This window comes from Motacilla alba, chromosome 29, assembly GCF_015832195.1.
Source record: "Motacilla alba alba isolate MOTALB_02 chromosome 29, Motacilla_alba_V1.0_pri, whole genome shotgun sequence".
Taxonomy (NCBI): Eukaryota; Metazoa; Chordata; class Aves; order Passeriformes; family Motacillidae; genus Motacilla; species Motacilla alba.
The window spans coordinates 1,679,741-1,692,819 of record NC_052044.1 but is presented as its reverse complement, the minus strand read 5'-3'; the positions used below and the strand labels follow the sequence as shown (position 1 = coordinate 1,692,819).

General features: G+C 62.2%; 1 protein-coding gene across 7 annotated transcripts in view; it reads right to left on the bottom strand.

The window, feature by feature from the left end:
• The window catches only part of HDAC7 (histone deacetylase 7), a 61,853-nt gene that overhangs the window by 16,229 nt on the left and 32,545 nt on the right, over positions 1-13,079 (bottom strand). For 6 of the 7 annotated variants that reach the window (XR_005259858.1, XR_005259857.1, XM_038164256.1 and 3 more), the window contains exon 2: positions 918-1,108. Coding sequence is in view for 5 of the 7 variants with exons in the window: in XM_038164256.1 (XP_038020184.1) it covers positions 918-1,108 (191 nt within the window). In the remaining 2 variants the exon portion in view is untranslated. Of the gene's footprint in view, positions 1-917; positions 1,109-9,319; positions 9,348-13,079 lie in introns of those variants that run through there. The other variant, XM_038164257.1, reaches the window with a different exon arrangement.

The window sequence follows — 13,079 nt, the reverse complement described above, 5'->3', positions numbered from 1 at the left end:
GTTACACCTCTCTGGACACAATCACAGCTCCCTGGGCATGGTCACAACTCCCTGGACATGGTCACACCTCCCTGGGAATGGTCACAACTCTCTGGACATGGTCACAGCTCCCTGGGCATGGTTACAGCTCCCTGGATACAATCACAGCTCCCTGGACATGGTCACACCTCCCTGGGAATGGTCACGACTCTCTGGACATGGTCCCAACTCCCTGGGCATGGTTACACCTCTCTGGACACAATCACAGCTCCCTGGGCACGGTCACAACTCCCTGGGAATGGTCAGAGCTCCCTGGAGGTGTCCTCCCACCTGCCTCCCTCTGAAGCCTCCCTGAGGAGCCATCCCCGGCTCTGGAGGAGCCATCCCTGCCAAATCCCGCTGCATTCTTGTGCCAGTGAAACCTGGCAGCAAAATCCTGCGTGGGGCAGGAGCTGCGGGTGGCAGCGGGTGGCAGCGGAGCTCGGTGGCACTGCCCAGGAAAGCCAAGTGCCGCTGACTCGGCCGTGCCCCGGGCGGAGCAGCAGCGGTGGCAGGGAGGAAGGGGCAGTCCCGGCCCGCAGGGATCCCCCGCAGCCGCTCTGGACACGCCGGGCGGCTCCAGCCCTGGAATTTGGCCTGGAATCGAGACCCAGCCCCTCCACCTGCCTCCCCAAGCAGCCTCCTTGCGTCACAGCGGTCCCTGGGCTGGCTGGAAACCCCTCCAGATGGTCCAGCTCAGGGAAAAGCAGGAATTCACCTGGGAATGTTCTTTTGGCATTGGGATTTCCAGCCTTTCCCTCTGAATCCCTGCCCAGAGAGGGGAACTCAGAGCCAGCCCTGCTTCTGGCACTGGGGGCAAAATTCACCCTCCAAAGGGCCCAATCCCGCCCCAAACGCTGCCAAAAGCGGGGTGCGGGCCCCCCTGCCCTGCCCCATACCCTGACGTGCTGGTGGGCGAGCTGCTCCACCTGCTGCTGGTGCAGGCTGGCCAGGAAGAGCTGGTGCTGCAGCTGCTGCTGCTTCAGGGCCAGCAGCGCCGAGTCCTGCGGCTTGACCACGCGCTGCCCGATCCGCAGGTCCATGGGCACGGCCTGGGGCACCCGCGGGGAGGTGCACGGGGTCACGGCAGCTGCGGGGACACAAAGGGACACGGCTCAGTCACCGGGCTGGTACGGCGGCGGGGACCCGCCCTGCCACCGAGGGGGATCTGCCACGGAGCGTCCTCTGCCTGCAGAGCCGGGGAAGGAGATTCCCGGGAATCCCACTCCTCTGGAGAGGCTCCAGGGCGCTGCAGGCGCCTCTCCCGGGCATCGTGCTGGAGAAGGGCTCCGGAGTGAAGGTGTTCCCTGCACAACCTCCCTGAGGGGTCAAACCCCAGCCCCATGGGGACAACGAAACAGTGCCAGTGACACACCTGAAACTGTCCCTTACACACCCAAACAGTGCCAGTGACACACCTGAAACTGCCCATTACACCCCCAAAACAGTGTCCCCTCCTGCCTGTCCCCTGCTGTCCCCTGCTGTCCCCTGCTGTCCCCTCGGCAGGAGCAGGGCTGGCAGCGGCGGTGGCAGCTCGGGCAGCTGGCAGCGGGACAAGGACAGGCTGTGACTGGCACAGCTCAGGATGGGCACCGGGCACTTCTGGCACCTCCGGCCCGGCCAAATCCCGCCCCGTGACGCTGCTGGCCCCGTGTCCCCTCCGGCCAAATGTCACCACGGAGGGGCAGGAGCCGGGACAGGAGCTGGGGACGCTGCCGGGGGTTGTGTTTGGGATCATCACTCCAGTGATGGGGAAGGACCGGCCCAGCCAGGCACAGCTGCTGGCACCCGAAGAGCTGCGCCAGCCTTTCTCTGCTCCCTAAAAATGCCCACGGGAAGCTCTGGGGTTTGGTCTGAGCTGCCCAGGGTGGCTGAGCACGGCCTGATGCTGCCCCTTCCCGGGAAAAACGGGATGGGAAGGGATTGGGGGAAAAAAAGGGGGTGGGAAGGGATTGGGGGAAAAAAAACGGGGTGGGAAGGGATTGGGGCACCGCAGGTGAAGCAGGGGCTGCTCCAGACGCCCCCAGGAGGCAGCAGCGCCGAGGGGAAGCTCTGGCGGGGGCTCTGGGAATCTCTCTCTACATCATTTGTTTCAGTCCCTATGAAAACAAACGGCGAGGCGGCGGAAGCGGAGCGGGGAGGGATGGGGGCTGCCGGGGGAGAGGGAGGCCGGGCAGCAGCCAGAAAAACAAAACAACTCCTCAGCGCTCGCCTGGAGCCAGGAAAAAGCTGCGGAGCATCCCCAGGGCCAAGAGGCTCCGGAGCCAGGGAAGGAGAGGCCGCGTGGCCCCCGCGCCTGCCCCAGCCCCCAGCTCTGCCCACCCCGCACCGGGCACGTCCGAGCGGATTTTCAGAGAGACCGGGATGAGAAAAGGCTCCCTGGGAGCGGGGCCTGGCCTGGCGTGCCCCGGGGTGACACTGGTGTCCCAGCCCTGACGATCCTGGCCAGGATGAGGCCACCGAACTCAGGGCGGTTTTCCAGAGCTTGGGAACACAAAACGTCCCGTGCTGGGTGCCAGGGCGGCGCGGGACGAGGGCTGGAAACCCGGGCTCTGGGCAGGAGCCACTGTCCCCATGAGGGTGTGAGACCCCTGCACGTGGCACCTCCCCAGGGATGCTCCCCAGCCCCCGGCTCCGGACCCCCAGGCAAAGCCCCTCCTGCCCCGGGAGCTGTTTGTGACCTCCCTCTGCAGCCTGAATTCATTTGGGGTTTGCTGCCGGGCCCCGGGCCAGGAGCTACAGTAAACAACCCCCTCCCGCACCATCCAGGGGCCGCCAAGCCCGCGGCTCCTCCCCTTCCCCCCGCCCCAAAAAAAAGCCAAAAGCAAAGTCCCACCGCGGCCCCTGGGGGTTTGTCCCTGTCCCCAACCCAGCCTGGCTCCTGCCAGTGCCCAGGGGACCCTCAGAAGCCACCAGCGCCGGGACACGTGGCTGGGACTGGGGTCACAGTTTGGGACCGGGATGCAAAATTTGGGACTGGGATCACAGTTTAGGACTGGGATCACAGTTTAGGACTGGGATGCCCAGTTTGGGACTGGGATGCACTGGGATGCACAATTTGGGACTGGAATCACAGTTTAGGACTGGGATGCACAGTTTGGGATCGGGATCACAGTTTGGGACTGCTATCACAGTTTGGGACTGGGATGCCCAGTTTGGGACTGGGATGCAAAATTTGGGACCAGGATGCCCAGTTTGGCACTGGGATGCAAAATTTGGGACCAGGATGCCCAGCTTGGGACCAGGATGCCCAGCTTGGGATCAGGATCACAGCTTGGGACTGGAATGCCCAGTTTGGGATCAGGATCACAGCTTGGGACTGGGATGCCCAGTTTGGGATCAGGATCACAGCTTGGGACCGGGATGCCCAGCTTGGGATCAGGATCACAGTTTGGGACTGGGATGCACTGTTGGGGACCGGGATGCCCAGCTCGGGACCACGGAGCCGCGGGGCCAGGAGCCCATCGCACAACCCATCCCTGGGCAGCAGATCCGGCCCGGGGATCCTCCGTGGGAAGGGGAGGCTGTGACACGGCGTCTCCCCGCAGTGCCCTGGGAGAGCGGCGGCCGGCCATGAATGAGGGCTCTGTGCTCCGGCCCCGCACGCCTCAGCAGCATTTTCCAGGCTGCCGGCACGGAACGGAGCAGGGAGCGCAGCCGAGGGGCCACGGGCTCAGCCATGAGCTGGGACAGACACGGAGGGAGGGCTGGGACGGCCAGGGAGGGTGGGGAGCCCCACTTTGCCCCGCAGCACTCCCAGACTCCTGAGGAGCTTTGGGACACGGGGGAGTTTGGTGGCAGCGAGTTCCCCGGGGTGGGGGTGGCAGTGCTGGGCTGGTGTCACTCAGGACACCACCACGCTGCTCCCAGCCAGCCATCCCGGAAAAGAAAAAAAAATCCAGCACAGAAATCTTTGCTTTGGCATTTCCTGATTGTTTTTAAAGAGGCGAATCAGCCGTCAACAGAGCTGGGCTTACATAAGAGGGAAATAAAGCAGCAGGCAAACAAAGCAGGGCAGGAAGGGTATTGAGGAGCAAAGCAGCGGCATCCCAGCTCTGCTGTTCTGTGCATCCACGCCTGCATCCCTGTCTATCCCTGCCTATCCCTGCAGGTATCTCCACCTGCATCCCCACCTGTATCCCTGTTTAGCCCCACCTGTATCCCTGTCTATCCCTGCCCTCATCCCTGCCTGCATCCCTGTCTATCCCTGCAGATATCTCCACCTGCATCCCCACCTGTATCCCTGTCCATCCCTGTTTATCCCCACCTGTATCCCTGTTTATCCCTGCCTGTATCCCTGTCTATCCCTGCCTGTATCCCTGTCTATCCCTGTTTATCCCCACCTGTATCCCTGTTTGTTCCCACCTGTATCCCTGTTTATCCCCACCTGTATCCCTGTTTATCCCTGTTTATCCCCACCTGTATCCCTGTTTATCCCCGCCTGTATCCCTGTTTGTCCCCACCTGTATCCCTGTTTGTCCCCACCTGTATCCCTGTTTATCCCCACCTGTATCCCTGTTTGTCCCCGCCTGTATCCCTGTTTATCCCCACCTGTATCCCTGTTTATCCCAGCCCTCCTCCCTTCCCGCATCCCTGCCCGCCCGCAGCTCGCTCGGAGGTGGAGCAGCAGTCAAATCCAGGCTGGGTTTTTCCAATGAACCATCTTCTCTCATGAAAGCCTTTCCCATCTCATGCTGATGTGCTGTGAAAGGTTCAGAGTTCAGGCGGGCTGAGGAATGCGGGCGATTAAAAACATTCCTCTCTAATAAAAGGGAAAAGGTCTTCTCCAGAGCCCTGCACAAGGAGCAGGAATGAGCTGGAGGGAGCTCGCTCAAATTAAAAACACTTAAATAAGAAACCACACCAAAAGGACCGTGTTGAAAGAACACGAAGATCACAAAGGGAGAACTCGAGAAATAGGAAATCCCGGTGCTGGGGTGCCTCGTTTAACCCCGCTGCGCCCCGGGGCACCGGCTTTGATTAGGGACCAAACCCTGCCCCCAGAACGACAGAGAAAAACCAGCCAAGCCCCCCAGCCCCAGCTTCTGGGGGGACACTGCCACGCCCCCACAGCTGCCCACGCGGCCCTTTGTCCCCTACCTCCATCCCGAGTGTCCCCGAGGGGTTTCCTCGCAGGATCCCACAAAATCCCAGCCTTTGGGGCATTTTCCTCTTTCCTCTCCTTAGCACAGAGCTCCGGGGATGGGAGCTCCAGGGATGGGAGCTCCAGGGATGGGGGCTCCAGGGATGGGGGCTCCGGGGAAAGCAGCTCCAGGGAAAGCTGCTCCAGGGACAGCAGCTCCAGGGAAAGCTGCTCCAGGATGGGGGCTCCGGGGAAAGCAGCTCCAGGGAAAGCTGCTCCAGGGACAGCAGCTCCAGGGACAGCAGCTCCAGGGAAAGCCCTGCACCCCCTCAGCTGTCCCCGCACGGAGAGAGCGCCGGCCACGTCCCGCAGGAGCCATAAGAGAGCAGATGATGCTCAGGGAAGATGTAATGTTTGGAGCAGCCGGGTGCCAAGTTCTGATAACTCTTTCTGGAGCTCTTGGAGTGGGAGTTTCAGGGGTTTTACGCCTCAGCCAGATGTGGGTGGATCCCTCCCTTCCCCACCAGACAGCAAATTCCTGCTCCAAAATGAGACGAGGCTGATGCTGCTCCAAGAAAAGCCCCCTGAGAGTTTTTCCACCAGGGTAAACCCAAATTTTTCTGCTCTGATTCTTGCAAACTTCCTTCTGCAGAAAGCTTCCAGAAAAAAAGAATTGAAAAAAAATGAGACAGACGATGATTAAAGTTTGGCAAAGTCACCAGGGCAGCACAAAACCTTTCCCACAACCAAAGGCATGAACCAGGATTCAGCCACACACCCAACCACGCCGTGCACCTGTGAGCAGAGCAGTTATTCAGGCATTCCAAGCACAAAAAATGGGAATTTTCCCTGCTGGAGCCTAGAAACGAGCTGCACATCAGGCCTGGGGAGGCAGATCAGGGCGAGATGCTTCCTCTGATTGCTCTCCCCGGTTATTTGCAGCTCGTGACCTTTGAGTCAGACACTTAATAGCCCTCCCTGGAATTTTCTCCCCACAAATGTGCACATTTCCTTTAGAAACTCATGGCTCCGGGACCCAAAAACCTCAGGGCCGGCCCAGAGTCCAGGGACAGGGAGGAAACACCTTTGGGCCGGGATGTGCTGCCGGTTTTAACACCCCCTGCTCCAGCCCAAGCCCTGCTTCCGCTGCTCCCATCCCACCCGAGGGGACCACGCTGCTCCCGCAGCATCCAGGGCCGGGTTCCTGGGAGAGGCACAGGGAACTCTCCAGGGCTAAATCAGACGCTCCTGGAGGTGAGCCAGGTCTGTGTTCCAAGGCAGGTTTTCCACATGCTCTCAAATCCATCGGCCCTGGAAGGTTTCGCCTCCGGGGCGAGGGTGGTCCCGAGGATCACGAGGTGACCCCACATCCACCGAGTCACCCCAAACCTGAACAGGGGACAGGGACTTCACCTCAGGCACTGCCCAAGCCACCAAATAACTTCTTTCCTGTTCCTTCCTGCTCCCAGAGGAGCTGGAGGGATTTGCAGGAGCCCCCTGGATGCTGCCCCTCTCGCAGGGATGAGCTTTGGAAGCCTTCAGAGCCCCCAGCCCTGAACGCGCTGAGGCAAAACCCCCCAGCAAAAGCATTTCGGCCTAAATTTGAGACCTCAGGGACATCCAGGTATTAAACCGCAGGAAATTCTGGGCACAGGCAGGATGGAGCTGCCTCGCGGGTCCCACAGAATGTGGTTTGAGCGTGGGCAGCCCCAGAGACGAGGGGGATCAAAGGTCTCCCTCATCTCCTGCAGCCGCAGCCGGGCCAGGGGAGAGGAGGGACGGCGAGTGGCTCCATCCCCACCGCAGCCCTGGCACAGCTGGAAACCTCTGGCAGTCATTTCCTGCACCCTGCCACCCCCACGGGTCACCCAGCCCATCCCGAAGAGCGGAGGAGGGAGAGGTGTCCCCAGGAAACCTCGCGGCGACCGCGGCTTCCTGAGGAGCACCGGGAAAGCCGCGACCACAGGGCTCTGCCCAAGGGGAGCCAAGGCGGCCTCGAGCTGCCCAGAGCGGCGCAGGCAGCCTCAAATCCCAGAGACTCACGAGATTTGGGGGAAATCCTCTTTTTCCCAGAGGAGAAACACCCCCAGAGCGCATCCCGCCCCAGAGCGCATCCCGCCCCTCCGGATCCCTCCCCTCACCCTCTCCCAGCCCGGCCGGGATCCGCTGGCTCCTCCCGGCTCTGGGGACCCCCAGCCCTCGCCCTGTCCCCGAGGGGAGGCAAATCTCAAACCTGCCCCTCCTGCCGCTCCCGCGGGGCCTTTCCCTGCAGCGAACACCCCGCGGGGCGCTGCCGCTCCTCGGCACCGCCCAGCTCCTCTCCTTGAGGGGCTCACGGGGGAAAAAGCTCCAGCACCGCCGAGCGCAGGCAGGGATGGACTGGGACACAGATGGGACACAGATGGGACACGGGCAGCACCTCCGGGCTGGCGAACCCCGCGGCTCTGGCCGAGCTGGAGCGCCCCGGTGCCCTGCAGCAGCCTCATCCCCCTCTCCGGGCTCCCGGCAAGGGGCACCGGCGCTGCCCGGAGCTCGGCATCGCCTCCTGCCCTCTCTGGGGACAGGCTCCGGCCCCGCTCCCCGCGGGAGGAGCTCTCTGTTCTCCCGGCAGGACGATGCCCCGGGACGCAGCCCAGCGCTGCCGGGAACCGGGGAAGCGCCTCGGGGCCGCTCCGGTGGCATCAGCCCGGGAGGATGCCGGGCCGGGGGAAGCAGAGGAGAGATCGAACGAGTGCGGAACCTCTCTCTCCTCGGCTACCCAAGCGCAGGAGGACGCTCCCGAGCTCGGCGGCTCCTCCCGCCCTCCCCGGGGCATCCACCGGGAGCTGCTCGGGCACCGCTGCCGGCACAGCGCCGCACCGACTTATCCTTTTAATTGCTGCTGCAAGAGCCCAGCTTGAGTCACAGCCCCCCGGGGAAGGCTCAGCGCTGCCCGAAGCGGCTTCGTGCTTGATCTGGAAGCGCTGAGACAAAAAAAAAAGCTGGAATCACTCAATACCCACTCCCGGCAAGTGGCTACTCAAGGCGACCTGCCCGTTAATTAGAGCCTCCCTGCGAGCCGCGGGCGAGGAAAGCCCTTGGGCAAACGCTGGTCGAGGTCCAGAGCTGGGCTGGAGGGCAGAAAAGGAAATCTAAGGAAAAAACCCGAGGCTCAGGAGAAGCAGAAGGAGCTGGGAGAGGCACGGGCAGCCACGGGCACAAAGGGAGAGGCACGAAATCAATTCCCTGAGCAGTCCTTGGACTGCTCAACCTCCGCCAGGCAGGGCCCAGCCGGGGCTCACCCCAAACCTGCCCCGTGCTGACCCCCGGCTGTCTGAGGAGCCACGGAGGAGCTCCCCAGGGCAGACCTGGGGCCCAGCGTGAGTTATTTCTGTCGCAGGGAGGAAGCCGCAGCATTTTCAGTTTCCTGCACAAACACACTCGGGGTGCCCTTCCCCACGGCGGGCGCTGCCTCCCCTCCCCGGCTGCTCGGGAAGGAGCTGGGAAAGCTCAGGGCTGGCATCAGCCAGGCTGGGAAAGGTGCAGGTGTCAAATCCTCAGTGCAGAGGAGGATGAAACCTGCCTGGATCTGAGGAGCCGCACCCTGGGGACTGCGGGGACAGCAGGGACAGCCACCCTGCAGGGACAGCCACCCCGCGACAAACCTGGCTCGGTGCTGCGGCTGGCAGGCAGCTGTGGGGAGATGCTGGGAATTCCATCCGGGATGGAGAAGCTGCAGGAAAGGCAGCAGGCGGGATTTCTGGTGGGAGGAGATGCCAGGAGCACCCGGAGTCCCAAAGAGAAGCCTTGGAGGAGGCTCCGGCAGGACTGAGGGTGCAGGTGGGTGTGTGAGTGCTCCACACCGTGGAGCAACACTGCCCTGGGGCTCTAACCCAGAAAGAGGAGCTGCTGCTGCTGCTGCTGCTGCTGAACCGTCCAGAAATGGGGGAAAAGGAAAAAGAACCGGCAGAGGAAGCCCCGGCGAGCCCAGCGCAGCAGCAATGACTTGGACGCCAAGGAATCCACGCTCATGGTGGGATCGAGCCCTCAAACCTCTCAGGATCAGAGCTGGTGTCGGCCCAGCAGAACCCCAAACACATCCAGGCCCTTAAAGCTCACCCGGCACCCAAACAACCGGGCACACACCCGGACGCAGCCCGCGGACCCCGCTCCAGGTGCTCCAGGTGCCCCTCGCACCACCCCACCTGTTCCAGCCCCCCACCCGCCTGGCACGCTCACCCACGGGTGGCATCGTGTCCCTGCGGCTCCTGGGGTCCCCGCGGCCACCGAGGCCGTGGGAAGAGCGGCCCCGGGAGCTCTGGGATCCCCGGTCCCGGGCACGGCCACACCCTTGCAGTTCTCACGGGCAGATCCGAGCCTTGGCAAAGCCCTGGCTGGCAGCCGGCCTCACCAGGCTCATTAAGTGCAATTAAGCCACAGCGGGCATCCCTCCCCCCGCCCCTCTGGGGGATATTTTGCTTTCAGACAAAATAAACAGGGAGGTTTTGCGTGGGCTCGGGCAGGTGCTGGCAGCGGGCAGCGGCAGCAGGTGGAAACGCCGAGGTCTCTCGGGGGAAGCCACGGTGAATCAGCGTCCAGCCCCAATTCCAGCCCTCCTCCTGCTCCCAGGGGTGCCCATTCCAGCCCCTCTGGCCTGGAGGGGAGCACCAGACCCTCTCCCCTTTGCAAACAGGAACGTGGAATAGGATAAACGCTAAGGAAGGCGCCCCCTCACTCTGGCTGGGATTTTAAAATCATGGGGAAAAGCTTCCTCGCCAGCCTGAAGTGGGATTTCGTTGCAGCAGCTCCTCCAGCACCCCTTGGAAGCTGGTTCAGAACTGCTGCTCGTCCATGGCCACAGCCCCAAAGCTGGGAGAAGGGAGAGCACGGCAGAGCTGCCCCATCCCCTCCTCCTTCCGCACCATCCCTCCTCCCCCGGGGACCCCGGCAGGGCCATGACACACACTGGGGAGCTTCAAACTACTCAGAACATCACCCCAGGCCCCGGGGCCCTCTCGAGGCCGCAGCCCATCCAAGATTTTCCCTTGCACGCCGCCGAGGCGTTGCTCCATCGCCCTGGCGCTGCCGGACACCTCCTGTCAGCAGCGAAACCCGCCAGCTCCTGGTGCTCCTGGCAGGTCCCGGGGCTGGCCCTGACCCTGGGCTCGGTCACAAAGCTCTGGGGTGGGGAAGGGAGGGAGTCCCGGGGACCACGGTGCTGCTCAAGGAGGGTAAAACAGCCCAGCTCCATCCCCATCCGCTCTGGGACAAGGGAAAAAGCCAAAAGGATCCTTAAAGCTTTCTGCTCCCCCGTGGAAAAATCAGCTGGAGCTGTCCCAGGGCAGACTGGATGCCAGCACATGTGAGAGCTGGGTTTGGACTGCTGCGGCTGTCCCAGGGTGATCCTGGCTCAGCGGGGATCCAGGTCAGGCAGGGATGGGCATTTCCCAGTCTGGCTCCTGCCAGGAGGCACCACCAGCCCCAGGAAAGGCTCTGCCCCCCAGACAAACCCCAGAGATCTCTCACGGCCGCCTCTGAGGCAGGGCCATGCCCCGGCCCAGAGCTTTGCTCCAGATATCTGGGGTTTACTGCTGCTGAAGGGATTTAGCCAGAACGAATTAAGATCATTTCCCGTCTTAATTAATTCTACTTTCACTTCCTGGCACGTTGGAGCTCGGCCTCCTCCGCCGCAGCGAGGAGCCTCAACTCTGCCCCACCACGGCAGCAGGAGCCGTGCAAAAACCCAGGAGGGGCTTTGCAGCATTCCTTTGTCACCACCCGAGCCCTGTCCACGCTGAAAACACCCCCAAAAGCCAGCACCCCCTTCGGTGGCCGTATTTCTCCACCACGGAGCAAGATGAGACCTTCCCTCCCTCCCTCCTCAGTCCGAGGAGCTTCGAGGAGCGGGACTGTGCCTCTTGCACAACAAATCCCCTGCTCCCCGTGGCCGCCCCACATCCCTTTGAGGCAGAGAGGAAGCGGGCTGGAGACATCCTTCCTGCGCCGGGGACAATGCGATGGAAATAGCCCGGGAGGAGCGGGAGCGGCCGCGGGAGCCGCGCGCGGGCCCGGCTTCCGCCCATTGTGCGCCCAGGACCGGCCCGGGAGCTGCAGCCCCACACGGCAGAGCCAGCACCCCCAAAGGAGCGGCCCCGAACCCAAACTGCCCCTCAGCCTTCGCCCAGGACCCCACGCAACGGGGGCATTTTGGATTTCAGCGCCAAATCCAAATTTCACCGCGGTGAAACGCGCCGCGGTCGCTGCTCGGCCTCGGCAGCTTCGCAGCGGCACAAAAGCCACCCCAAGAGCCTGGCAGGGTTCTCCGCTGCCGGGAAAAACCCAGGACACCCAGATGGCAGAAGATGCTTTCTCCAGACCCAGCCCTGAGGGTGAAACGAAGCCCCCGGGGAGCGGGTTCCGCCCTAAATCTCTATTTTCTCCTCCAGATGGGAGGTGCACGAGTTCAGCTGCTCCAGCTCACGTCAGCAGCTGGAAAACCCTGCAAGGAGCCACGCAAGCCTGGCCTGCCGAGGACGCTGCTGACGGCAGCTGAGCGGGGCAGGGTGGCAGCAGCAGAAGCGCTCCAAGCCACCAATCAGCCCCCAAATTTGGGGTTGCCACTCAAGTCGGTGCCGGTTTTGGTATTCACCTCCCATTTCTCAGGGCTCTGGGAGAGCAAGTTATCACTTGCAGCCCTTCTACACGATCAAGGTGGTGACAGAAGCTGTTTTTCTTTCAAAACACCCCAAAACCGTGCATATTTTCGAGGTCTGAGGTGGTTTTAGGGCTGGGATTTCAGGAGTGGCAATACCTGGATGAGCAGCACGGAGCTGTGGCCAGAGCCACACTTCCAGAGGGAGGGAAATGAGAGGATGGATGATGCCACCACCCCCAGAGCCCCCCCAGGGCAGCAGGATCATGCCGGCACAGCCTGGCCCCTCTTTACTGGCCCAAAAGTGGGGCCAGGCCCTCTCCGAGCTGCTGGGCCGGGGCTGCTCTGCTCCCCGAACATTCCCAAGTGCATTTCTGCCCTGCTGACGGGTCAAAAATAGAAACCATCAGTATTATTGTCCTGCAAGCAAATATAGAAAGATCACATCCTCCCTGCTGAAAAACGACACAGCAGGGACCTCTTCGAGCCCAGGCACAGGGGAGAGCTCTATTTCGGGACTGGGGAACTTGGGAAGTTTGAACAGAATCCCGAAATTCGTGATGCTGACGCGCTATAGCGTTAAACGCCCATGGAAAACTCTCCTTCCCCCTCCTCGCCCGGCTTCCCTGGGGTTCTGCTCAGGATTTCAGGCTCCAGGAGGGTGCTCAGGCTTGCACGGCACTCCCAGCGAGGAACGCGCTGCCCCAGCGCTGCCCTCGCAGATGGGAACGGCCCCGATCCAGTTTGGGAGTGGTCTTGTCACCACCGTCCCCGTCAACGCTTCCCAGCTCCCAGGGAGGCGCTGCAGCAGGAAAACCCCATCCCTGCTCTGCTTCCCAACGCTCCGAGCAGCTGGCACACCCCCGTTCCAAGAGCAGCTCCCAGGGTTCCCCAGAAAGGGAAGAGCCAGCCCTGAGCCCAGAGCAGGAGAAGCCCTGAGCCTCCCCGACCCCTCCCCTGCTCCCTTCCCCCTTTCCTACTACCGACCCCTTCTCTTCCACCATCCCTTTCCCTTCTCCCATCCCTTTTCTTCTCCCTTTCCCTGCTCCCATACCTTTAACCTGTTCCCTGTTCCTTTTCCCTGTTCCCATCCCTTTCCCCTGTTCCCATCCCTTTCCCCTGTTCCCATCCCTTTTCCCTTCTCCCATCCCTTTAACCTGTTCCCATCCCTTTCCCTGCTCCTTTTCCCTGCTCCCATCTCATTTCCCTTCTCCCATCCCCTTTCCCTGCTCCCTTTCCCTTTTCCTTTTCCTGCTCCCATCTCCTTTCCCCACTCCCATCCCTTTCCCTGTTCCTTTTCCCTGTTCCCATCTCCTTTCCCTGTTCCCATCCCTTTCCCTGCTCCCA